This window comes from Podarcis erhardii (genome assembly GCF_964252035.2).
Source record: "Podarcis erhardii genome assembly, chromosome: 1".
NCBI lineage: Eukaryota > Metazoa > Chordata > Lepidosauria > Squamata > Lacertidae > Podarcis > Podarcis erhardii.
Window position 1 is genome coordinate 36,278,280 of NC_138497.1, and position 27,863 is coordinate 36,306,142.

At 42.3% G+C, this 27,863-nt stretch overlaps 1 protein-coding gene across 4 annotated transcripts in view; it reads right to left on the bottom strand.

Moving 5' to 3' along the window:
• Positions 1-27,863, bottom strand: part of NUBPL (NUBP iron-sulfur cluster assembly factor, mitochondrial) — a 60,261-nt gene that overhangs the window by 21,367 nt on the left and 11,031 nt on the right. For 2 of the 4 annotated variants that reach the window (XM_081865311.1, XM_081865312.1), the window contains exons 4-6: positions 18,573-18,663; positions 10,605-10,644; positions 10,410-10,500 (exon numbers count right to left, since the gene is read on the bottom strand). The exons of 1 other annotated variant lie outside the window; for it this stretch is intronic. In XM_081865311.1, coding sequence (XP_081721437.1) covers positions 10,410-10,500; positions 10,605-10,644; positions 18,573-18,663 — 222 coding nt within the window. Of the gene's footprint in view, positions 1-10,409; positions 10,501-10,604; positions 10,645-18,572; positions 18,664-27,863 lie in introns of those variants that run through there. One more of the 4 variants, XM_081865315.1, reaches the window with a different exon arrangement.

The window sequence follows — 27,863 nt, forward strand, 5'->3', positions numbered from 1 at the left end:
GCTATTTATGTTTGGAGAAGCTGATATCAACTTTTTTTAAAAAAAACCTACTTTTTAAAAAAGAACAAAGTCAAAGAAAGCTAGTAAAAAGCTACATAAAAGTCAAATGTGCTTTTTGGCGGTAGATTAGGTCTGTATGTGCTGAAAGATTTGAGAGATATGGTGCGCAATGCACAACGAAAAAGCTATCCAAGTACCTAAGAACACTTTTCAGTATAAAATGGTGCTTAATACGACCAGCTTTTCTTATTCAAGTATTTATTATATTTTTATCCCATGCTTCCACAAAGGAGCAGAAGATTGAAACTATTTTCCACTTCTTTATCTTCACAATGACTCCTGTCAGTCATTGGGAGAGGGGCAGCCTACCAAGGCTACCCACTGAACTTCACGACTTTAAATAGGGTGAATCTGCTGTTTTGTATATTTATTTTGTTTACTGCATTTATATACTGCTTTTCATCCAAGGATCAGCGGTTCTGAAAGACCTGCATTGGCTCCCAGTACGTTTCCGAGCACAATTCAAAGTGTTGGTGCTGACCTTTAAAGCCCTAAACGGCCTCGGCCCTGTATACCTGAAGGAGCATCTGCACCCCCATCGTTCAGCCCAGACACTGAGGTGCATCTCCAAGGGCCTTCTGGTGGTTCCCTCACTGCGAGAAGTGAAGCTACAGGGAACCAGGCAGAGGGCCTTCTCGGTAGTGACACCCACCCTGTGGAACATCCTCCCATCAGATGTCAAGGAAATAAACAACTATCTGACTTTTAGAAGACATCTGAAGGCAGCCCTGTTTAGGGAAGTTTTTAATGTTTGATGATTTATTCTGTTTTAATATTCTGTTGGGAGCCACCCAGAGTGACTGGGAAAACCCAGGCAGATGGGCGGGGTATAAATAAATTAGCATCATCATCATCAGGCAGCTTACAGTATAAAAATGCATAAAAACACAACATAATAGCAAATGCCAAGAAAATTTCTTTTGATTATAAAACAGGAAAGCAATCCTTATTTAGCCATAGGTGTTCCTTCTGTCTTGCTACCTGCTGGAATTCAATAGCCTTCTTCTCCACACACTGAACTAACAAGCCTTGCCCCCAAACTACATGCATTTACTAATCTGCACTGTTGCTACCCACATACCATATTCAAGTAAACTTGTCTACACCACTGGGGACTCCACCCTTTGCAGCGATCACAGTATGACCCGTTGCCCTTTACATGGGAGAAACAAGAGTAACTATCAATTTTCTACCTAAATCCATTATCTTTTCTTCTTGAGAAGATTTATTTGTGCCAATGGTATGTTTTAAGAACAGTGTGGCAATATCCCCACCCCCAACTTGAAAATGGGGATGTGGAGATTTATGTGGAGAGCTTAAGTACTGTAGAGTACTGATCCAGCAGGTAAAAATCAAGAGCTTTTAATTCTAACATATTAATAATGCCTAGAGTGATTGCAAGAGATAAGATATAAATTTATTCCATGAACTCAAGGGAAAAGCACTGAATCCCTTTTCTAGCAAGCAGGCACAGCAGTTCTGAAACTTCAAGTATTCCAAGACTTTACATAACTAGATATGAATGAAAAAGACGTTAGTATTAGTAACTGAGCAATGTCTTTTTGAGGGTGTTTTTCATTAGATAGTTTTATTCTAACTTTCTTAAAACACAGTAAAAAGCCATTGAATAATGTGCTGGAGAAAAGCAGGAAAGAAAAGCAATGTCCCACCCAGTGCTGGATTTACATATAAGCTAATCAAGCTATAGCTTTTGGCCTCATTCTCTTGTCCCCCTCAAAAAAATTTCACTATTAATATACTTCTTCTTAATTGTATTTCAGTTCAACAATTACTTTGATAAAATACATATTTTGTTATATGCAAATGGCTTTAGATACCTATTAGGTCCATAAATTACCATATAGCATATATTCAACACAAAAAACAGTGACAATTTGTTGTTAGCAAAGGACAGCTGGACATATAAAGGGCCCCATTACCTTCAGTAGCTCAGGGCCTCATCAAACCTAAATCCGGTCCTGGTCCCACCCCTTTTTGTACATTAAGGTCACAATTTTATTGGAAGACTGCCAATCAACAGAACAGCAGTTTGGTTTTTAGACAACATATGAACTTCATACACTCAAAAGGGGCTTCCTGTGAACCTTCAAAATAAGTAAGACTGCAATTGCACAGCAACAGTACCTGGGATGTAGTCAACATTTCTCTACACTTCTCCTTCTAGTACCAGGGTCACCAACATAGTGCCCCTGAGCATACATGTGCCCACAGAAACCTTCCTTAGGGGTCAGAGGTTCCCCTTCCCCTGATATTAGGTTTGAAATTCACATTACTTTGTAGCCAATAGGATATGGCTGTGGTATGGGCTTGCCTGCAGTTATATGTGAGGTGCCTGTGACAGTTTCTCCAGTTTGCAAATGTGCCCAATGGTCCAAAAAGGCTGGAAACTGTTCCTGTAGCGCTTGATAACCTTATTTCCCTCATTTTCCTCCTCCTTACAACACCACAGGATGACTTGAGGTGTAGCTCCATCTTTTACTCCCCCCATCCCTCCTTTTTATGAACCACAGGACTCAAGTAGGTCTTGACTACAAGTTCCATTAAAATGTCAGAAATGAAGTTGAGTATTATTTAGATCAGATTCCCAAATTATTATTATTATTATTATTATTATTATTATTATTATTATTATTATGAAATTGGTTTTTTTTTTTAAAGAATCCAATGGATATCAGTATTTTTTCAGTTTTCTGAAAATCTGTTAGGTCCGAGTTAATCAAAGTATGCCACATTGTTCTAGATTCATAATAATTTCCTGTTTAATATGCATTTAACTTTTTTCTGTGTAATATAAAAATGCCAGTTTAAGCAAATGATCTAAAACCTTAGGATCTTAAATCACAGGGTGTGACCTATCACACTACAGAACAATGTGGCTATGTCCATGCAAATGTCATGAATATCTGGAAATTAGGATACCTATTGTCTATGTGTAGCAAGGAAAAGGCTGTAAATTAAATTAGAATAGTTGCAGCGGCTTCCAGCTGTCTTGCATCTAGTCACAGGAGTAACAGGGTGCTAGCTTCTTAGCTATTGAAGACTGTTCAGGCCAATACTTGCAGTGTCGACAGTTGAACTGCTGTACTATGTGGTATACCTACTACTAAGATGCATGTGTGTTCACATATCACGGTTGTGGATGACATCTTTGTGTCTTATTAAAAAGAGATGGCATTCTACATTATCAGCCCTTTTCTTCCATTCATGATAAGCCATCTCAATCAGACTGATAGTAGTTTCTGGCTAGAGAAAATGTGTGCAAATAAACTGTTTTAGACTGCAGACTGTTTCAGGGAGAAAATGGAAGTTTGCATGCAGGTCTCATTTGTAAGCAACATTCTACCAAATCATGACCTTAATCCCTCTTCTAAGATCAGTTCTAAGAAATGTGTCTATATGCAAATACTTCTTTGTGTAGGAATAAATTAGCTCAGATTAACAAAACATTATGGTAACAGGAATTCCCTCTTGCAAACAAACAAGTGAGTGTTGGTTACAAAATTATACCTGTAACACCCACCATCTGTCAGCCATTGTGCATGTGTGGAAAATGCTAAAATGTTCACTGCTTGAGTACGTACAGTGTTGTGAAACATTTCAGATGTTGGAAATGTAATTGCACTTTGCTTAAGCGCAGCATTCATCTTTTTTTTTCTTCTAAAAAAAGCATTTCCTTGACATTTATTGTTAAAGCAGTGTAATTAACTGCCATGTGATGTCTGTGTATTTTCCCTCATTCAGGAACATCACGAAAGCTTCTGTGGCAAATTGTTCTAATCAATCACCAGGTATAACCAACAAATTAAAACTAAAAACTATAGATATTCACATAATGTATATTCTAAGTAAGTAGTGTAAACACCACATTCCTCATGATGCAACACAAGCAACTTGTGAAGGTGTAGATGCAGAGGAATGCTGTTTAAGAACACATTCTGTAATGTGTATCATTTGAAGAATAACAAAGAAAAGCTGCGAATTGTGCACTTATACTAATGCCACGTTTTGTGAACAGCCTATTCCCGTTATCATATTTTTCGCCCTATAGGATGCACTTTTCCCCCTTCAAAAATGAAGGGGAAATCTGTGTGCGTCCTATGGGGCGTATACAGGCTTTCGCTGAAGCTTGGAGAGCGAGAGGGGTCGGTGCACACCGACCCTCTCGCTCTCCAGGCTTCAGGAAGCTATCAGCAAGCCTGGGAAGCCCGCAGGAGTTCCTGCAGGGCTCCCTAGGCTGCGGATAGCAGCCTGCCACCCGGCGGTTATTATGTATATGAGCCAAGCTGCACTATGTGAAGCGCTGCATGATGATAATTTCCTTGAGCCATTTCTGTATATTGGCTCCTATGTAAGCGAATACAGTGGTACCTCAGGTTACATATGCTTCAGGTTACACACTCCACTAAGCCAGAAATAGTGCTTCAGGTTAAGAACTTTGCTTCAGAATAAGAACAGAAATTGTGCAGCAGCGGCATGGCAGCAGCGGGAGGCCCCATTAGCTAAAGTGGTGCTTCAGGTTAAGAACAGTTTCAGGTTAAGAACGGACCTCTGGAACGAAGTAAGTTCTTAACCCGGGGTACCACTGTATACCATGGCTTGGGGAACTTCAGATTTGAATGTTCTCATCTCCCTTCATGCAGTCCAACTCCTTTGCTATTCTAGAAATTGACAGTTTGCCATTATATATGAGTGGGCAACTATGTTTATCTTTCAATCCAAAACTGGAAACCCCTTCACATAGCTCCCCAATTCTGATTTTGAGCACAAACCACAATTTGTCAGTTTTGATCCTAACAGCAGACAAGGGCATTCAGGAAAAAATCTCAGTAGGGAAAAGGCACATATGAGCCCAGGACCAATGGCCAATCATTTATTTGGCCATTATTTCTGAACTTTGAAGCAGCCTTAAGTGTTTTTTTGGAAATGTATCATTTGACAAGTAACAGTTTCCCTCATTATTCTTTTTCATATGGAAATGTATAAGCAGGACAAAAAAAACTTTATAAAAAAAGTTATCGCTTTTTGCAATAATCCTTACTTGTTAAGCACATATAGGAGAGTTCATGCTTTTGCTTGAAAGACCGCAAGAGCAAACTACACATTGCATGAAATAAAAACAAAAATTGGTCACCTCACTCCGACTCTGTGAACTTTTCCTACTCTCAAATGTCTATGTAATCAAAAGTGGAGCTCACACTCTGGCACTTATTTCCGTTTATATCAAGTGAAGGTTCCATTAAAAACCTACACTGCATGAAAGACATTTGTGTAATAGTATTAGCGTAGCAAATGCTAACATCACAGCAGTGTCTATCATCTTTGTACAAGGGAAACGGGGGAGGTTTCCCTGCCATTTCAAACAGATTAGAGACCAATCCTCCCTCCTACAGTCAAGGTTTGGTATCCAATGGCTGCATGAGTGGAAGGTTGTGCCTTCAACAAAATTCAATTATCCCTTTCAGGCCCTGCACTCTCCAGACAGCCACTCCAGAAGGTTGGAGGACATTCCTGAAGCATATGAGTTGTACTGTATCCTCTGTGGGATGCAATCCATTGGTACAGTGGTACCTCTGGTTACGAACTTAATTCATTCTGGAGGTCCGTCCTTAACCTGAAACCGTTCTTAACCTGAGGTACCACTTTAGCTAATGGGGGTCTCCCGCTGCCGCCACGCCACCGGCGTGCGATTTCTGTTCTCATCCTGAGGTAAAGTTCTTAACCCGAGGTACTACTTTCCGGATTAGCGGAGTCTGTAACCCAAAGTGTTTGTAACCTGAGGTGTTTGTAACCCAAGATACCACTGTATAGTCAAATACAACATTCCTTGTTTCCCTAGAATGGGCACAGGCAGGGGAACATCCAGTCAGTGTAACATCCTGTTCCACTGGTCTGGAGCAGCCTCCCCCTGCATGTGATTTGGGAGATGGACATGGCTCGGGCTGACTCCATAAAAGAGCCGAGCCATGCAGCCATTTTCTCCTTCTTGATTCTTGCAGTTTTGTCTAGTTTGTCTTGATCTCTTGCTTCACTTGTTCTCTTGCTTGCTGTTCTCCTGCTCTCCTGCAGCCATTTTGTTCTCTTGTTGTAATTTTGCTGTCAGCCAGCAGCACATGAGTTCAGTCTCAATATAAGAGATGAACTCAGTTTCTTATATAACTATTAAGTAAAGCCTGAACTGAAATGTGAGTACCGTATTTTTCGCCCTATAGGTCGCACCAGCCCATAGGACGCACCTAGATTTGGGGGGGGAATAAAGGGGGGGAATTATTATTTTCCCCCAGCCCCCAGAACGGGTCCCAGAGGCCAGCTTCGGCATCGCTCTGGGAGCTTGCGGGGCTGGGGGCGGGGGAAGCCTGAGCTTCCCCCGTCCCCAGCCCCAAGAACGGGTCCGGGAGCGATGGCAAGGTTGCGCAACCTCACCATCGCTCCCGGAGCTTGCTTGCGGGGCTGGGGGCGGGGGAAGCCCGAGCTTCCCTCGACCTCAGCCCCCAGAACAGGCTGTTGCTCGCAAGGCTTGCAGACACCTGCGCGAAGCACAGGGCGTCCTCCGGAGGGCGCCCCGTGCTGCAGGCTGCTGCTCGCAAGGCTTGCGGATAGCTTCCTGAAGCCTGGAGAGGGAAAGGGGTTGGTGCGCACCTTCATTTTTGGAGGGGAAATAAGTGCGTCCTATAGGGCAAAAAATACGGTAAACTTTTTGTTGCTTTACTCAGAAAGATTCTCGTGTCTTTATTCTTTTAAGAGGGATCCAAGGGGACACCAGGAAATAATCTTAACTAAGAGATTCAAACGAATCTGCAAACTAGCTTCCAGCTATATTGAGGGGAATCTACTCTGCTACATCACATACTAGCGTGAGTGAAGGAAGGACATACTTATTCAATATATCCCTTCCTAGTATCCTTAACATTCCCACATCCTCAACCTCTACTGCAGCTTTCTTTAGCCCAAACTGATTGGAAGTCTCCCTACCCCCGGCCCCATTCTCTAAAGAGGTTTTTCAAAGAGTGCAGTAACTGTGGAGGGGGAAGAGAAGAAGATAAACGTCTGCTGTGTGAGCCATCTTCTACTCACACAACTGTTAAATAATACTTATCTGTTTCGAAGCATAAACCCAACAAAAACAGGTGCGTGCACACTCAAACAAAATAACCAGGTTCTTCAGTGGCACCATTAACTGCAGTTATTAACTATTGTTACCAAAAACGTTATTCTTTATACCGAGTGATGGATCTGAGGATGAAATGCATTCACTCTGAAGTCACTCTGCTGGAAAATCTCAAGGCTAACAATGTAAGAGGTTGTTGACATTTCCAACTGATCTCTTAAAAATGTGATAGCTTTGTAGCAACCATTAAAACTTACTGAATTGCTGGTTATTTCCCATAACGTATATTGTAATTTGTATTTACAATAATTGCCTCACTACAGCCTATTTAAATAATAATAATTATGGTATTTGAGCATGAAAATGCCTCTACAGAGGGACAGCATATACAAGAATATAGAGGCTTAAGTAGTTTTTGGAAAGCGAGTCTTGAATAGAGCGAGCCCTGGCTAGAATTAACTGTTTTAAGAGCACAGATGTTAACTATGATTAAGGCTGAAAGGGGAATGTTTCCAAGGAGGAGAGGAAGTATGTGAGAGCTCACATCTTCCCCCAGGTAATGCTACACTACATTACGGATATTTGCAGCAGGGCTAGGGGATACACATCATTATGTCTGCACCAACCACTAATGGAAAGGATATCATCTATTTCAGTGGGCTTGACTACAGAATTGGGAATCGTCATTCAACTGTCATGTCCCAGAATACCTCTTCCAGAAGCATAATGAAGTATCAGTGCAGCAGTCTCTTTTCCTGAGTAGCTAAAAGTTCCATGCTCTCTTAGAACCCATAAAGAATATAAACAGAATAGTTTTAATGTTATCAGACAGTTGTATTTGCACCTGCCTTGGGAGTATCTGCAGAACCTAATTCTGCTAAACTTCTATAAGGAAAAAAATACCATGATATACCTCATAGTTTTCTGTGTCGCACCCTTATGAAAGAAACTTCATATTCTAAAACTGATGATAAAGGCCATTTCACAATATTGCCTCGTTTTATATGCAAGTCCATGGATCTCTTCTACTGGCTGCAATAAAACGCATCAGGAATATTAGATCTGACTGACTTAATTTTCTTGAGATCTTTATTTAATATTTTATAACCCTGCCTCAATGTCTGGGAGCCCCTTAAACTCAATGTATTCTATCATAAACCAAGATTAAGAAGGCAATTTATGTGATCAGAAAAGGAGGAGCAGAACGAACTATTACTTTCAATTCTGCTGTAAAACGAAAGTTACAACCAGGCTATTAATGCACAAAATAATTAAACCTCCCCCCCTTTTTTTTGTAAAGCTCTAAACTTAAAAACAACTTCTGAACAGTAGTTTAACCTGCGGTGACCAGTAATAAAATGTGGATATAAGAGTCATAGAAAATCCAATCAAACCCAGCTTTGGAACAATAAAATATTTTATTTAATTGCTGTGATGCCTGAATCTCTACAATGTAAATGTCCTGGTCACAGAATTAAATCTGGTAAACTATGAGTAATAACCTACTGCCACAAGCAGGAGTAAGATTTAAACACACACTCATGAAAACACACTGCAATTATATGTATACAGTTGCATAGTTATAAAACCTTCCTCTTCAACATATTCTACTTGTCTTTGCTGGTATCTGTAAGCATTTTGTTTTCCTGAAAGGAAACTCCATTTGTCCTGATGCAGGATTAAGGAGCAGATAGTTTATACACAAAAGGAAAATGCTTTGATTGGAGGAAAGTCCTTCTTAAAGCCTTCTTGCAGCTACAAGTGAAATTCCATTGTCAGGGAAAATCATTAATGGGCCCCCGTGTCTAGGCACTACCATTTCTTTTTTACTTCTGGATCTGCTAGATTACAACTGCATCTTTTGTTGCTAGGTAACAACCAACTCAGTATACACCATTATCAACACCCACGAGAAAGAAACTGCCATCTGCTTCTCATTTGGGAATTCCATTGACTGAAGCAATATTGCAGTTACTGCAGCCCCACCCCCACAAATCATCCTTGGTCTCCCTCAGCCTTGCTTGTTAGTAAAGCAGGTACTGATGTCAGAACTGTGGTATATTATGTTTTGGGTAGTGACCGAATAAGAATAAGGCATGTTTGAAGGGGGGGGGGGAGACGCCACCACAGGCAATTGTGATATGTTAAAAACCACACTACCAAAAAAGAAATAGTGTTTCCAAACACGTAATAATCTTCCAGTACTAGCAGATGCCTTATCCAGTTGTGCTACGTGGTTATGCTTATCTTTATGTTAACAGACAATACTGGTGCTGCACTAAGAACAGCAATGGTTGGAGTAAAATCTTATTTTAAGGTGGTTGGCAGAAATTAAGGCTGGAAGTAGCTATTACAGCAGACAGGAAACAGAAGCCCTTCATCACCTCCATAACATCTAATAATGGCTTAATGGGTACCATCACACGTTGAGTGTTTTTGTTCTGCCTCAGTTCCACTTCATAGGCTACCGCTTGCTTGAATTGTCCAATTATGTCCCACCATGCATTGTTGCCATTAGAAGTTACTAACAGAAAAGAGGAATGAGACAAGGAGCGATTTCTTTCAGCAGAAGCCCTATGTCCGCCATATCATCTAGCCTTGGCTTCAAAGATCTAATATAGATATTGTCCATGAAAGCAAATTTCAGCTGCTTATCAAACAGAATGATCCACTATTTATTTGACTAGAAAGTTGCTAAATGCAGAAGGCTACCTAATAGCAAGTCAGACAATGGTACATTGACCTTGTGTTGTCTACACTGACTGGCAACTGTTCTCCAGAGTTTGAAGCAGGGGTCTTCCCCAGCCCTACCTGGAGATGATGGGATCTTCTGCGTGCAAAGCTTGGACACCAATTTATGGTCCTTCTCCACTAATGGAGAGCAATGGGATGGATTCAGCTAACCCAGCGCCCTAGCAGAAGGGAGCACAAGGATTCCCACTCACGCAATGAGGCACTCTCCCCTTGTACTCCCCCTGTGCATCCCCCAAAATCTGCTCTGAAGGGTTGGGAGAATCCTCAGAACAGTGTGAGAGAGGAGGAGAGGGAGGATCTGGTTCCATCTGGTTCTCAGTATTTCCACCTTCTTTTAAAATGCTTTCATATACAGTGATCAGCACTGGCTTGAATAACTTTATCATCTTTCCTTGGTTTATCAATGAAAGGCGGGGGGGGGCGGGGAATCAATTTCTTCAAAAAGCAACATGTTTACATAACTCCTTACCTGTCTCAACAGCTTCTCAATGGCTGACATTACCATGGGGCCTCTCCAGACAATTGGTGCAGTCTCTTCTACCAAGAAACCTATGGACATACTACAAGAGAAATGCAATTTTTTTTTCAACTTTCAGACATGTTGCAAGGAGCAAAATAGAGAAAGAAAATATGTAAAATGGATTTGAACCTACAGATTGCTTACCATGCAATTCCATAGTTCACAAGAGGCCTCATTAAGTTTTCTAGAATGGAAAATGTGTTTTAAAAATACATTTTTAGAAATTATTATTGTAAGTTCTGTTCGTTATGACTGTGAAAATGTGTAGAAACTAGAGGCATCTATAAGAGCAATATGCACCCTCTCAAAGTTTTATGACTTCACTGCAAAGCAGAGGGTCAGTCAAGACATTAACATATAACCAAGGTTAGCACGATTCAGTTTGTTGCTTTAACCTAGTAAGATCTCACATATACACTATAACCATGGTAATTTCTGGATTCTGTAACTGTGATATGTTGTTGTTATTGGACTGTTTTCCAAGATATTACATCTTTCTCCCTAACTGCCCTCAGGGAAAATAAGCTATATCAATTCTACATTAGGCTTGATACCTAGAGATATGCTAAGAACCTTCTTAACATGGGTGAAGACGAGTCCAATAAACCAGACTCTAAAGCCAGAATATTCTATCCAGAGAGAGGACCTGCTACCAGTCAAGCTAAAAAGGTAGCTAAAGCTTACTTAAGGAGAGTCCCAAGAAAATGCTGCATCAGCAAGTTAACAGAAATGTGGTTTCTGACATTATTATATTGCAACTCTACTCCATAGATTTCTTTCTGAAGTTTGGTACCATTTAAGATTCTTAACAAGAGTTTACTTGATGAAAAACAGAATGTGACATGTCACTGAGAAGCAAAACATCTTGCATTCATTCAGACACTACACTTTCCCTCAAGAAACCTTGCACTTGCATATTATTATTTTTTTTGCAATATTCAGCAGTTAATAAAATAAAATAAAATAAAATTCGTTGTTACCAGCCTGTGCTAGGGTGCCCAGACTGCTCAAAAATCCTTATCAGGAGGAACTGGAACAAAAGTCATCATATGGACTACCTTCTAGTAATATTGCAGTTAATCCTTACGCATGCTTCACCACTCAGAATAGCCCCACGGATACTCTTAAAACGTCTTTCTCTATATGCTTGACTATGCTGAAAGCCGAAAACCATAGGAGACTATGGCTGCACTGTTATAGATTGATTAAATACACCAACATCAATGGGTCTTTAGCAAAAGCAAAGACATACTTGTTTGCATTTTTGACTTAAAACCTATAAGTACGTAAGCCAAGTTCACCCGCCATGTAAGCTGCAGTGAATGGTTTACCATTAATGTGTCAATGGGGGCTGCTTTGCTTCTTCCAGCACGCGGAAGAAGCAAAAACATGATTCCTGACTTAACATTATATTTGAACTTTGTACTTCGTTTCAGTAGATCATCATGGTTTGTGTGGCTTGACAATTCTATATCATGTTTTCTTGGGTTTCATATGCTTGGGGAAGGGGGACGGAATCTGGAAACCAAACAGACAGGATATGTACAGAAGGAGGAAACTGTGACATACAGCTAGCACTTTATTTCAAGTTACTTCCATAGAGGTTCCCACCACCACAGAGACAAGCCACTTTTCAGATTTAAAAAAAAGGCTTGCCGTTTCAGCAGTGGGAACTGCAACACCAAACACAACTAAAAGAGATTTGGCATTCCAGTAGTAATAAAAATAAATAAATAAATAAATAAATAAATAAATAAATAAATAAATAAATAAATTTTATTTATATCCTGCCCTCCCCAGCCGTAGCCGGGCTCAGGGCGGCTAACAATAGTACAACATTCTAAAATCATCCATTTTAAAATTAATTCAAATCAAATTGATGGCAACCATTGGGCTAGACTTCTGTGAAGATTGCCAAAGGACGGAGTCAGGCTGTGCCCTGACCAAAGGCCTGGTGGAACAGCTCTGTCTTGCAGGCCCTGCGGAAAGATGTCAAATCCCGCAGGGCCCTAGTCTCTTGTGACAGAGCGTTCCACCAGATCGGAGCCACAACCGAAAAAGCCCTGGCTCTAGTTGAGGTACCAGCATGGATTGCAGCCTTAGAATTTAAAACAAACCACAGACGTAAAATGTTGCAACAAGTGTAGGACTTAAAAGGTGCATTTTAAAGTGGCTGGTGCCGTTGACAATAGTTCATGATTACAACTATTAATTTCCCTTCTCCAAAATTATATTTCAGTGCATATTGAGCAGTTACTCCTCCACATCTACTTAAAAATAAGACTGCAGCATGAGCTTACTCAGAAGCTTGGGAATCCGTTGCATCATGAACACCACCTTTTTGTAGAGCTGAAATATTTCACCACTCAAAATCATTATTATTATCCGCCTCCTCACTTTTTCACGATGTCTCATCAGGAAGAGCACAAAAGACTACCACGACAAATGGTATCACTTGCCACAATGCTATTCAGGGGGAGTATTGCAGCATAAACTTTGAACTCTTATTACCTGGCAGCTGCACAGACTATACAGGATTTGAATTCAGGAGATCTGAAGGCCATCTGTGAACAATGTGATTAATCAAATAAAATTTCTACTGAAAGGAAGAAGGTCCTCTGTCCATCACTAGCCCTTTCCCAAACAATTAGGATTTCCATTTATGTGTCCTTGTGCATATTTAATAGCAGCAAATAAATGGTCCAACTATCTATCCCTGTTTACTTGAAACAGTCCCTATTTTCTAGGGACTTGTCCTGAGTCAGCAGCAACGAAATACCAAAACTGCCACATTAGGAGTATGGAGTAGAATCTTAGAATCTTAGAATCATCTCGTCCAACTCCCTGCAATGCAGGAATCTCAGCTAAAGCATCCATGACAGATGGCCATCCAATCTCTGCTTAAATTGTGCCTAAAGCAAAAAAAAAGTTAGTATAATCAACCAACTGGGAGGCTTTCTTGCTTATTTTTCTCCCCCTTGCCTTATATTCTAATGATAGCAAAAGCATTAAAACAGTTGCTCTAACTATTCTTTCACATTTCTGATTTAATTAAGATTTTTCTTCTTCTCAATGACATAAGGCCCAATTCAAGATGTGCATCACCAGTAATACACCTAGAAGGAAGTGTTCCACATTGCCTCCATCACAGTAAAATTGGGCTGGTCCCGAGGGTTAACTGTGCAGCGAGGTCCGAGTCCAGTCCGAGGTCAAGGGTGCGGTATGGAGGCTGTCTGTCAAAGCTGAAGCTGGGTCCAACGCAGGGAGTCAGGTGAGGTCAGGAACTCTGGCAGAAGAGCAGAATAGGGTGCAGGCAGGAATAGGCTACCAACAATGTTGCTCCCACAACCTGGGACTGGGGCTGGCTGGCTTTTATCTGCCCCGAGGCATAGGGCGGTCCCGGTCCACAGGTGACTCGCCTCTCCTGGCCTTGAGGCGAGCACTCCTCCTGCGGGAACATAGTTCCCTCCACCTCTCTGCCCTGAGCCTCTGCAGCTCAGGAGAGGCTGGAGGGTTACCGGACCCAGAGGCAACCTCAGCTTCTCCTGACGGGGCTGAGAGTGGAGCACCTGGAGGCAATGAGTCCTCCATCATCTCAGGAGCCAGAGCAGACTCAGCTGGTGCCAGCACCTGAGGATCCAGCACAGGTGAGGACCCTTCCGGCTCAGGCCGCAGCCCCGGCTCAGCTGGTTCTGGAGGCAGGGACTCCTGTGCAGGCTGGGATTCCTCAGGTTCAGCCTCCGAGTCCGAATCCCAGGCCATCACAAAAATGCATGTATCATACACACCTCCCCATGCTTTTGGAAATATTAGTGCTTTAGTCTAGATGTGTTGCCAAGGCCAGTTATTAAAAGACTGAGAAGAACACACAAAATAACACTTGTTACCTATTTTCATTGTTATGAACAACGTGTACAGTACAGAATGCTCAGCAACAAGGTCTATTATAAAGCTCTGAGTGCCTTTAATATCCCATATTGCTGCTAAAATTTACTCATCTATGCAACAAATACGTTAAAGGCACAGACATTTCTGTTTGTTGCAGCAAAAACAGTAAAGAATCTTGTGACGTCTTGAAGGCTAAGAAATGTACTATGGCATCAGCTTTCAGGAACTACATGCATCAAATGACGTAGACGCTAGTCCATGAAACCTTACACCATAATAAATTTGTTAGCCTTTAAGGTGCAACAAGGCTGCAGTTCTCTAGGTATGCTTTATGTTTCACTCAGAAATCTTCCCACCTCACAAAAGACAACCTAGCAACCTAGGGATGAACATAACTGAACTTCTAAACTGTAGTACACATTTAAAAAAAAAAATTAAACAGGATCGGCCTTGAAGTGGTTGTTTTAAAATTGTTTACTCTGTTAAGCATGCCAAAACTTACCTAAGGAAAATGTCAGAAATTGAAAAGGGCAACACTTAAATTTCTACTTAGCTTGCTATAGCCACTGCAAGTGCTTTAGAATAGAACACTGAATTAAGAACTAAATCATTTCCCTACCACCGAGATCAGTTATTTATCATCCGGCACCTCAGTCCTATATTGCTGGCAATCATCCATCTTTGTAAGATAATGAGGCTCCCTCCAGTGAAAGTAAAAGAAAAGAGCCCTCTTTGTGGCCTGATACCTTGGTGGCGATATGAAGAATCAAACTTCCCTAGCATCTCTTGATCTCACAGGCTAAATCCAAAGAAAAGACAACCATCAACACATGGGGTGACATGAATGTGATAGAGTGTGTACAGATTGTCCCTTTTCTGCCTCACAGAACCCCGAATTATTATTTCTTTGGCATGTAAAGCCACAATTTCCAGCTTCTGTGTCACAAACTTCCTTCTGTCCTATTATGCAACATGTTACATGCATTGCAGATTATGTGTTTTTACACTAAAGTAAAATACAGCTACCAACCATATCTGAATTACAATCATGGTGTTTCCAAATGAGTGTTTCAAAATCAGACAGTACGGCTTTTTCACTTCAGAAAGCAATTCAGTACGTACTGGTCCAAGCTGGGGACAGCTCCATTGACAGTATTTACTACTTTCTGTCTGCAAATTAAACAAACTGCTGCTGTTTAGTCCAGCTACTTTTCTTGCAACTCCAAGACTAAATACTTAATCTCTCCTGAAGATTCTTCGAAAAGTTTTTTTAAAAGAAATTGGAATAGTTGAACTAGGACGGTGCTGCTACTAGAAAGCAAACAGGGGTAGTCTCGGAGGAAATCTCTCTTTCATTGCTAGGTACAAAATATGAAAGTTGGACCGTCTATTCCTCCCTAGAGTCCTTCCGGCTCAACTGCTTATTTCTGCTAGTTTCATACTACCACAATATTGGGTACATTTCAGCAGTATCGCCCAAGGAATATGTAGGCTCCCTCCCAACCACCGCTCCCTTCAAGCAAAAGTACATAGTATGGACCCAAAAACTCTCTGTCAGTAGACACTCCACTCACCCCTTTCTGAAGGGGAAGGAATCATCTGGCAGCTAAGTAAGCCTGGCATTTAGGGCACAGCAAAACATTTAATAATACATTAATGAAAATTTGTGGACTAAGGGGGGGGCTCCCTTGAGGGGGAAGGGAGCTTAAAACTAAACTACTGAGGGCCCTAATCTTCCAAGATTTTGTGTTCTACACAGATAAAACCAGCCGTAACACACGCATCCAATGTTAACAGGTAAGGAGATTCAGAAGGTGTGGATTGGCTCCAAAAACCAATTACTTGGCGTTCTTCCTATTCCTATTCCTATGCCACGACATTCCAGGACTTTGGATAACAAATCTTCACATGAAGATGAAACAATATATGTCACTAATGTAAGAATCTCTTATCCCACAAAGGTTTGAGACATTATTGTAACACTAAGCACAGATAATTTTTCTTAGCCATTAAACACTTGTAATGGTCTCTATTATGGTGCCCTGACCATAGGATCTTCCACATCAATACGTATGGTTAGGAAACCAGGTAGGATGTGACACAGATCATTTCACAATTAGTCTTTACAGATCTGGTTTGCGTTCCAAGGCTCAACTATTGCGTTAAAAAGGTAAAGGTACCCCTGCCCACACAGGCCAGTTGTGTCCGACTCTAGGATTGTGCGCCCATTTCACTTAAGAGGCCGGGGGCCAGCGCTGTCTGGAGACACTTCCGGGTCACGTGGCCAGCGTGACTAAGCTGCTCTCGCGAGCCAGCACCAGCACAGCACACGGAAACGCCGTTTACCTTCCCGCTATAAAGCAGTACCTATTTAGCTACTTGCACTTAGGGGTGCTTTCAAACTGCTAGGTGGGCAGGAGCTAGGACTGAAAGACGAGAGCTCATCCCGCCGCGGGGATTCGGACCGCCGACCATGCGATCGACAAGCCCTAGGCGCTGAGGTTTTACCCACAGCGCCACCCGCGTCCCCCTCAACTATTGCGTTACCTGGTTCCACAAGCAGTGCCCAACTCTAGCCACATGCATGTCCTACTGTCCAAGCTACTGAATATTTGTACAGCACACATAATTTGTTTCAGTTATAGGATTTTTATTCTGACAACTATGCCACAATTCATTACTCCAGGTTGCCGGGGAAGGGGGGAGGCGGCAGCACAGCAACTGTACACTGGAAAAGCAGCACAAGCCTCTCTTCATTTCCACACAAATAAGCCCTATTTGGGTGCTGTAATCATATGACTGTTAACACACAGAAAAGCAGGGCCCTTTGAGGCCCCCACCCTCACAAGTTTGGGAGGCAATGCCTGTGAAGTGGATGGAATCAGTTGTACGCCCATAGGCTCCTCCCATAACTGAGAGCCCCGCACAATCAGGGTTTCAGTTAAGGGGGTGGGAATACATGTTTGCAGGTAGTTCCCTTTTAAAGACACTGACCAACAATGCAGAGGCCCAGATGGTGCAATCTTTCCCACCACCACCCCGCCAAAAGATAACATGATCAGGCAATCAAGTGGCAGGCCGGGCTCACACTGGAAGCTGCACGGCGTTCACATTTCCCCATCGCCACACTATTGTAGCACTACCCTAGAATGCTTGGTAAGGAGTTACACCAGAACTATAGCATTTCCGCTTTTTTTTTTAGTGCATACAACTTTACTCCATTCTAGTTGTGTCGCCCACACTGAGGAAACTGCATCCCTATTACGTAGTTCCATTTGTTTTAAAGATTTACATATCAACCTTCAGCAAAGCTAAATTCCAGGACAATTTACAAACACAGTTAAAATATGGTGTTGTTTTTCAAAAAGAAACCAGGATGCTTTCAAATACAGTGGTAGCTCGGTTTTTGAACGCAATCTGTTCCAGAAGACCGTTTGAGTTCTGAAACGTTCAAAAACCGAAAACTCAATAGCCTACAGCTAGGCCTCAGGATCTTGTACTCAGCGGAAGCTGCATGGCATGTTCGACTTTCGAGGTGTGTTTGAAAACCAAAGCATTTACTTCTGGGTTTGCGGCATTCAAAAACTGAAATGTTCATCAATGGAGATGTTCATCAAAAACCAAGGTACCGCTATAAATGCATTAAAAGAAGTCTGGAAGGATTAAGACTCACATTTGTTTGGCACCAAAACGTTAACATGGATGCCTGTTGAGCCTCTCAGGAAGAGAACTCCAGATGTTATCACTGAGAATGGCTGCTATTTAGTTATGACACGTCCTACCTTGGATGATGGGGACACCTGAAGGCAAGGGTCCAAAGATTATCTCAACTTGTGAGCAAGCTGATATGGGAACACATCCCCAAGTCCTAAGTCACATAGGGCTTTAAGAAGTAAGCAGCATCACTTTCAATTGTGCTCAGAAGTAGACCAGAAGTCTGAGAATCTCTGTCAGTGCTACTATGAATGTTCTCATTAACCAGCCCAAGGCAACACCCTAAAAACTGGATTTCGAACTACAGTTTTCAAACAGTGGTCAAAGGCGGCTCCTTATGCAATGCAAGTCTATTCATGTTACCATGGCATTGTTATCTATGGTCATTTGGCAAGATAGGAAGGAGCATCTTTCCCTACTCTCGCCACCAAAAATAATCACTGCCTCTCAAGATTTCCTCGTAACATTGGGGAGGGAAGGGGAGAAAGAGTATGATCCATCCAAACTTACTTGGTGTCACTTCTGGACTTCCTTTCAAATTCATCATCTTTGGGATGGAAGGCCCATACACATCTGCATCAAGCAAACCAACTGCTTTTGTCTGTGGAAGGAAAACACACAGCCACATCATTCTTAATGGAAAAAGTTACGTGCAACTTTAATTTCAGCTCTAATTTAACTTTTGTAACTTATTAACTAGTGGTGCTTTAAATCTAGAAAGAACTGCACTCCATTACCCTACTCAGCAAGGGAGATACATGCACAGCCAGAAGATGTGCTTAAATGGAAGTACAGGAAGTGGAAGAACACTCCCACCTGGATCCAACGGTTACCAGGTGTAACTAAAGCTGGACTAGTGTCATGGATACAAGATTATGTTGAGACTTAAGTTTGAGTAAAATAAAAACTAAGAGGGGTCTCTCGGCATAAATGGAAGATATTAATAAAAAGATTCAGAGAAGGATGGATTATTACTTCTTTCGCAGGGTAGCTAGAGAAGGGCCATGGCTCAGTGATAGAGCTTATGCCTTGCAAGCAGAAAGACACAGGTTCAATCCCTGTTATCTCCAGGTAAGGCTGGGGAGACCTCTGTCTGTAACCCTGGAGAGCTGCTGTGAAGGACTGTAGACAATACTAAGCCAGGTGGACCAAAAGAGCTGATGCAGTATGTTTATTCATTTATTAGATTTCTATACGCCCTTCATCCGAGGATCACAGAGCAGTTTACAATATACAAACCAAAAATATATAACATAGTAACAAACAAAAACAATACCACCACCCCACACACAATTTAAAAGGCCATAGGTAAAGGTAAAGGGACCCCCTGACCGTTAGGTCCAGTAGCAAACGACTCTGGGGTTGCGGTGCTCATCTCGCTTTACTGGCCGAGGGAGCCGGCTTACAGCTCAAGTGGTGAGCATGACTAAGCTGCTTCTGTCGAACCACAGCAGCGCATGGAAACGCCGTTTACCTTCCCACCTATTTATCTACCTGCACTTTGATGTGCTTTCGAACTTCTAGGTTGGCAGGAGCAGGGACTGAGCAACGGGAGCTCACCCCGTCACGGGGATTTGAACCGCCGACCTTCTGATTGGCAAGTCCTAGGCTCTGTGGTTTAAGAGCACCACCTGCGTCCCACTTTAAAAAGGCCATAGGTTGTTTAACTAGCCAAAGGCCTACGAGAAGAAGAATGTTTTTGCCTGGTGTCTAAAATATGTAACGAAGGCACCTGGTGAGTGTCCCTGGGGAAAGCATCACACAAGCTTTAAATCTAAGGGCCTGTTTTAGTGTTGCTGCCCTTTGACCTCTTGCCGAGGAGGCGCACAAAGAAAGGCCTCAGATGATGATTACAGAGTCTGGATCAGTTCATATGGGATAGACGGTCCTTGAGAGAGCTTCTTATGTTCCTACGTAGCAAGTAAGTCCATAGCATCAATAAGCTTTGTGGCATAAAGTTTTCTAGACTAGAGTCTAGCTTAAGAACTGCATGAAGGAATATTACACGTTGTACGGTGGTACGTACACATTCACACATACACACATGATAGTAGAAGAGAAGGAGGAGGAAAGTTGGTCTTATGTCATTTGTCACAGATGACATACTAGCATGGTGTGGGAGAGCCCTATTCAACTATGTATCATAACTATGCCCTATTCAACAGTATCAAAATGTGCTATGGAATTCAAACCACCAGCTTCCTGATGCTACAATATAGTAGCCACATTTCAGCTAACCCTTTTAGGTGAAATATGGTGACTACAAACTCATCTTTATCAAGATACTTTGTACTGCTTTCTTCATCTGTAATATTGAGGATGCCAAACACAGAGGGTCTTTTCAGGGGTGGCCCTCTGGTTGTGAACATTATCCCCAGAGAGATCCACTTGGTGCTTATAGTGACATTTTTCAGCAGCAGGTGAAAACTTCTCCGTTTACCCCCAAGCCTTTTAAACATCTTTATACAAATTTAATATCAATATTACTAATTGTTTAGTCTCTACTTTGGCAGCATTTGAGCATTTTATTTTAACTTCCATGTAATTACTGTTGTGCTTTCAATAGTGGTGTGTGTGTGTGTGTGTGTGTGTGTGTGTGTGTGTGTGTGTAAGTGAGAGAGAGAGAGAGAGAGAGAGAGTTTTTATACGCCGATTTTGTTTTATCTGATCCAGTATTTTATTGTATTGATTTTTGCTGTGTGTTGCCTAAAGGGACTAGAATAATAGGCAGCTGATAAATACAAACAACACATAAGAAAACAGATATTGCTTTCATGCTCAAATGTAGCCAGTTCTGTATCCAGGCTAAAAAAGAATTTGCAGACCAGAATAGACAAGGCATTATCTTCTCTGTAGCGTTTGGTACGGTTTACTAGCTTTAGGTTTGTCTTAGCAAGTTATTTCCTTACCCTGCAGGGACAGCACACGTTAGCAGTTCAAGACCTCTATTTGCAGCACTACTTCCCAGTGAATGTGGGCTATTCTGTTAAGGTCTGCCCTTCCAACTTCACACTTCTGCAATGTTTTTTTAAAAGAGATAGCCACCAGGATGATAGAGCATAATTGCTCTCAACTACTACATACGACTGGACAGAAGGCAAGAAATTGAAGAAGGTTTGGTTTAAAACATTAGAAATGCTTTCGAGCTCAGCAATGGAGAAAATTTTGGAAACCTGTGAATGATTTTCCTTGGATGTTTAAGAGAAGATGAACTGAAATCACTAATTATTTTTGGCAGCATTTAACCAGAATGGCATTTAGACTTAAAGAGTTTGGATTTGATATCCCACTTTATCACTACCCGAAGGAGTCTCAAAGCGGCTAACAATCTCCTTTCCCTTCCTCCCCCACAACAAACACTCTGTGAGGTGAGTGGGGCTGAGCGACTTCAAAGAAGCATGACTAGCCCAAGGTCACCCAGCAGCTGCATGTGGAGGAGCGGAGACTTGAACCCGGTTCCCCAGATTACGAGACTACCACTCTTAACCACTACACCACACTGGCTTGGCACTGGAGATGGTTGAGATCCTGAGAAAAACTAAACCCAGTTCTGGACTCCAGAATGAGTTGGATCCCAACTTAAGCTGCTATAACATGGCTGGAGGAAGATGGGTTTTCTTCCCACCATGACCTACACAACGCCCTACACAATTCCCCACCAATGGTCAGGGAATGGTGCTGAATGGGGCAGGCTGAGGGAGGCTGACTCTGTCCAATTTGCAGGGTTGCAGCCCTTCCACCTGAGCAACCTTTGCAAAATAAATAAATATAATAATAAGTTATTACTTATACCCCGCCCATCTGGCCAGGTCTCCCCAGCCACTTTGGGCGGCTCCCAACAGATTATTAAAAACACAATAAAACATGAAACATTAAAAACTTCCCTAAACAGGGCTGCCTTCAGGTGTCTTCTAAAAGTCATCTAAAATGGCACAACAGTCCATGCCATTCAGCAGCTACTGCAACACTTCTTTGCCCCCGGCTTTTGACACCTGAGATGTATAATTCTTGGAACCAACCTTACTTCTGTGATTGCAAGTTGTTTTTAAACCACTTTTAAACATTGTAGGTTAACTGTTGTAACCCGCCCTGCGAGCGGGCAGGAAATAAATTATAACTCCCTTTGGTGAAGCATGTGGGGTGGGGTGGGGGGTGTCATGAGGTGGAGGGGCAGGGATATAAACTGCTGCCCACTAAGAGAAGCTTAACTGGAAGTCAAGCGCCTGCCTTGCCTGAGTTGAAGCATCTTTTTGCTTGTGCAAGAAACTTTTGGATAAAAGCCTACCGCTGTTAGCACAGCAGGGTGCTGGCCTTAAGCTATTATTATTAAAAGCTGGTATTTGAAAAGCAGGATTCCGTTATAAGCAATAAATGCTTCTGAACTTAAAAATAGCTGTTCTTATTCAACTTGTACCTTTCTCAACACTGATAATTCAGATACACTAAAATGCACAGTCACACATGAGCTCAGCGACGGGGTTATAGAAGTGGTTTTGGTTATTAAGGAATAACTGATTTTTCATTTATTTATTTCTTTGGAGTCCCGCTGAAAATACAGCAGCCCAATCCCCCAGCATGTAAAGCCAACCATGTCCCAGAACCCTAATCCCCTAACCACCAGAAACCATCATTAGCTCCACTCCCACCCAACACCAAATTCTGAGGTTTGACCAGGCCACTATATTCAGCAGTACCAACTTTGCAACTTGATTCTGCGGCATCTGTCACAAAGGTTGAGTGTTCCATAATCAGCACCTGCCTTTATCTGATGCTGTAAATTAACATCGTATTTATGCTTGCTGCTGGTGGGCCACAAATTTTGGATCAGCTTGACTGTCAGCTATTGTTACCGGTAGTTAATAAGGGTCAGGTTTCCGGTTTCCTGTTCAAAAGACTACGTTCATTCAGTGCCCACTAATGGGGGGGTTGGGTTTAGAGGGAGGAGTTGTGGAGAGATGTGGGCACATATGTTTGTAACAAACCCAAATCCATTCAATGATGCTGCATCTTGACCCATTTTGAAAGAGGAACTCTCTGCTTCCCATTGCTGCCACCATCTTTTAAAGAACCTTCCTTCTACAGTGGCACCTTTTAGAGGTTTTCACCACTGGCTGCCCATGTTAAACTTAGGGATGCCATTGTCTAACGTATTGGTGGACCCGTGCATATAATGCTATTTATAAGCAGGAACTGCAGCATCTTCATCTCCAGTACTGTGTATCCAAGTATTGGATTGTAAGAGATAATTTTTGCAGTTGTATTTTTCAAGTTGTATAGCCTTGCAACGTAAGGGGTACCTCGTGGGGGGGGGGGGAGCTTGTTTTTCTACTTGTGAAGATTAAGGGTGTGGTTGCTGTGTTTTTGGTGAAATGACAGACATCCTTAGTTAAGGAAATCTATTATATTACTTTTTGGTGAAATGACAGACATCCTTAGTTAAGGAAATCTATTATATTACTTTTACATATATACATGTAAAACATTACTATCATTGGGCAAACAGAACCTCAGTCCTTGATAGAGGGTTTCCTAAAGCTAACAGTAATAGCTCACCACACCACTCTGTCTAGCAATATAAAAGGTGGTGCTGTGGTCTGAACCAACCTAGCAGTTCAAAAGCAGGCCAGTGCAAGTAAATATGTACCACTGTGGCAGGAAGGTAAATGGTGTTTCCAAGTGCTCTGGTTTCCGTCACGGTGTCCTGTTGCGCCAGAAGCGGTTTAGTCATGCTGGCCACATGACCCAGAAAGCTGTCTGTGGACAAACGCCGGCTCCCTTGGCCTGAAAGCGAGATGAGCGCTGCAACCCCATAGTCGCCTTTGACTGGACTTAACCATCCAGTCAAAACCTTCTTTTAAAAATAATAATAAAAAGCCACATGCACACCTTATACAGACCCCTGCTCCACTCTAGGAAGACCTAATACATAATAAGGTGAGTCAGTTGCCATTAAGTGTGGCAGGAATATCAGACTTACTAGAATGTAATCTTAGCACTTCCAAGGCTTCAGTTCACTGACACCAGGTAACTTCTCAGAGGTTGTATCCTTGATTAATGAGAAGGAAAAGGGACACCACTACATGTTCAACTTCACATATTAAAATGTCCTGAGCCGGCCTCAAATCCCATTAGCGTTTTCTGCCAATTTATCAACACTTATACAAACACTGTATCTGACTTATTTCAATAGCTTGTTATGACAAGCACAGCCTAAGTGCAGACATTAGCTTTTCAGAGAATGGCAGAATAACAGAGGTCTTGTTGGCCATCAATGCACATATTGGGGTGGGAAAAGTCCCTCCCACTATGATGAGACAGGCTTTCTATTATTTTGAAGAACTAAAAACCTGCAAATCCTGTTTGATCAAAGCCTTAGTGGAATAGAGAGGGGGGAAATGAATGTGTGCTCTGTGAGCAATAATACCTCTATCATGCCATCTTGAAGGTTGTAAAAGAATTAATGTCTGTTCACAGCCATTGCTTAGCATCATCACTGCACATTCCACCAATTCCTTTCTGTGAACTTCTTGATATACATGTCAATTGGGAGACAGTACCATTTTAGGTAATCATGTAGATCAAAGCAAATATCTCATTTAGCACTACTTCTTTTTTTAAAAAAAAAATTCATGTTTCTTTATAATGCACAAAGCTATTTTAAAAACCCACTGGAGTTACTCTGACAGATTATGCTGTTTCGTGTCTACTGTACGAAAGCTGCAATTTAAGAGATCGGGAAGCCACATTTTCATGCCAGATTTCAAAGACTTCAACACCATTTTCGAACTCCTTTGTTCTTAGACAAAACACATAATTTACCTGATTATGAAGATTCATGACTCATTTCTTTTATCTGCATGCACAGCTAATCAAACCCCTTCAAATAGTCACTCTAATGCTTTATCCCCTAATTACCATTTGAAGGATAAATATTTGGAAAACTGCCTAGCTTGTGCTTAAACCTAAGTAGCACTCTTTTTCCATCTACAGGTTCTCCCATTTTTAACAAACCAAAAGGGGAGAGGCATGACAAAGATTTGCAATGACAATGGCAATGCCATCTTTGGACACCACAAACATCTCAAAACTTTTTTAAAAAATAGTTCACAGTTGTATGCTTTACTCCATCAATGCACATAGATATATAAATAAAAGAACTGTGGTTAAGAACAAATATCAAAACATTTCCAAGTGGCTTTGCAAAACTACATATGTAGCCTAATACAGTGGTGCCTCGCAAGACGAAATTAATTCGTTCCGCAAGTTTTTTCTTCTTGCGAGTTTTTCGTCTTGCGAAGCACGGTTTCCCATAGGAATGCATTGAAAATCAATTAATGCGTTCCTAGGGAGACCGCCTTCAGACTGTCCCCGGACCTCTTCTGAAGGCTGGCAGGGGGAGAAGGACTTTTCTCCCTACCGCCAGCCTTCAGAACAGCCTTCTGAAGGCTGGCGGTGGGAAGAAAAGCCCTTCTCCCGCCGCCAGCCTTCAGAAGAGTTCCTGCAGGGCTGCCTAGGCTGCGGATAGCAGCCTGCTGCCCGGCGCGAGGGGCGCTCTGAAGCAGAGCGCCCCTCGCATGGGGCAGACATCTGCAGGTTGGGGAGCCCTGCAGGACTTCCCCGCAGGGCTCTCCAAGATGTGGATAGGGGCAGCAGGATGCTATCCGCAGCTTGGAGAGCCCTGCGGGGAACTCTTCTGAAGGCTGGCGGGGGAGAAGGGCTTTACTTCCCACCGCCAGCCTTCAGAACAGCCTTCTGAATGTTGGCGGTGGGGAGGAAAACCTTCCTCCCACCGCAAGTCTTCAAGACAGGTCCGGGAACAGAGAAGAAGCGCTGTGTGCCTTCCCCTCTGTTCCCGGACCTGTCCTGAAGGCTTGCGGTGGGAGGAGGGCTTTCCTCCCCACCGCCAACATTCAGAATGCTGTTCTGAATGTTGGTGGTGGGGAGGAAAAACCCTCCTCCCACCGCAAGCCCCGGGAACAGAGGAGAAGCGCTGCGCGCCTTCTCCTCTGTTCCCGGACCTTCCACCGCAAGCCTTCAGGACAGGTCCGGGAACAGAGGAGAAGGCGCGCTGCGCTTCCCCGCTGTCCCCGGAGATTTCCCTATGGGCTTTTGTCTTGCGAAGCAAGCCCATAGGGAAATTCGTCTTGCGAAGCCGCTAAAAATCGGAAAACCCTTTCGTCTTGCGGGTTTTTCGTTTAGCGAGGCATTCGTCTTGCGGGGCACCACTGTACAGCATGGGTCAACACAATCGTGAATCAAGAAGACTTTCGACCATTTTGTGTTTGGCTTTTGAGTTGCAAAGCAAATAGTAAAATGGTTGGTTTTTTGCTTTAAAGCAGGGGTCAGCAAACTTTTTCAGCAGGGGGCCAGTCCACTGTCCCTCAGACCTTGTGGGGGGCAGGACTATATTGGGGGGGGGCATAAACGAATTCCTATGCCCCACAAATAACCCAGAGATGCATTTTAAATAAAAGCACACACATTCTACTCATGTAAAATAACACCAGGCAGGCCCCATAAATAACCCAGAGATGCATTTTAAATAAAAGGACACATTCTACTTATGTAAAAACACACTGATTACCGGACCATCTGCAGGCCAGATTTAGAAGGCAATTGGGCCAGATCCGGCCCCCGGGCCTTAGTTTACCTACCTGTGCTTTAAAGTCTCTCCTACACAGAATGACCAAAAGTTCAAAGGAAATACAGAAGTTTGAGGAGATGCTTAGCTTAGACAAGAGGGTCTAAGTTCAACCTAAGAACCTGCAATTAAGGGGAAACCAAAATTTAACTAGGAGTCTCCTGTCCTCTTGATTGGTTAAAAGTTTTTGAGGGGAGTTGGAAAACATGTTAGATCAGTGGTTCCCAAACTACACCCACCCCCAGTCCATGGACCACTTGAAAATTGCCAGCAGACTTGGCAGACCACATAATAATTTTTCTGCATTTTGCAGCAATTGTAAAGAGCTGCACTGGAAGCTTATCTCTTACATTGTATTTTATTGTATTACAATTAGCATTCCGTAGTATTCAAATTTAAATACAATAAAATGCAATAAGAAACAAAATAAGCAATAAGAATACAATTAAAAGTCAATATGAATATTCAATACCAGCATGTCATGGGTCACCTGAATGAAACTTGAGGACCACTGCTGATCCACAGACAACAATTTGAGAACCCCTGAGGAAGAACTGAAGAGAGAAAGAGAGCCATGGATTCAAAAAATTGAAGAGCTCTAACACACTTTAAGAGTGCTGAAGTATTGGAAAGTGCTAGAGAGAGAAGCCAGGATTGGACAGCGAACAAATGCAAATTGGTAAATGCTGAATTTGTTAGGAAACACTCTTAAATAGGTATATGTGTTTGCCTTTATCAACATTTGCTTTTTTCCACTCTAACTCAAACCATAAATTACTTTTTCTCCCCTAAAATAATATTCTTAAACTGTTTAGCTTGTTCTACATTTTCTAAAATCTTAAGCACAATTTTCTTTGGAAAAATTTGTTTGGAAGCCTTGTTATTCACTCATTGCCTATGTTGCACTACTGGAAAGAAGTTGGGTCAGTTAAAGTCCAGGTGGCCTTGGTTGTCCATGCTTAGCAACAACCCTCCTAAAGGTCCAATTGTGCTCCCACTGCCATGCCCTCGATGTGATGCTGCACTCAAAGGTGGCCTGGAAACTGCAACCAGTGCTGAATGCAGCTGCCAGGTTGGTAAGCAGGGCTTCCCAATAGGATATTGCGTAACCAGGCCTGAAATTCAAGGTGTTAAAACACCAAGGTTTTAATGGTTTGGGA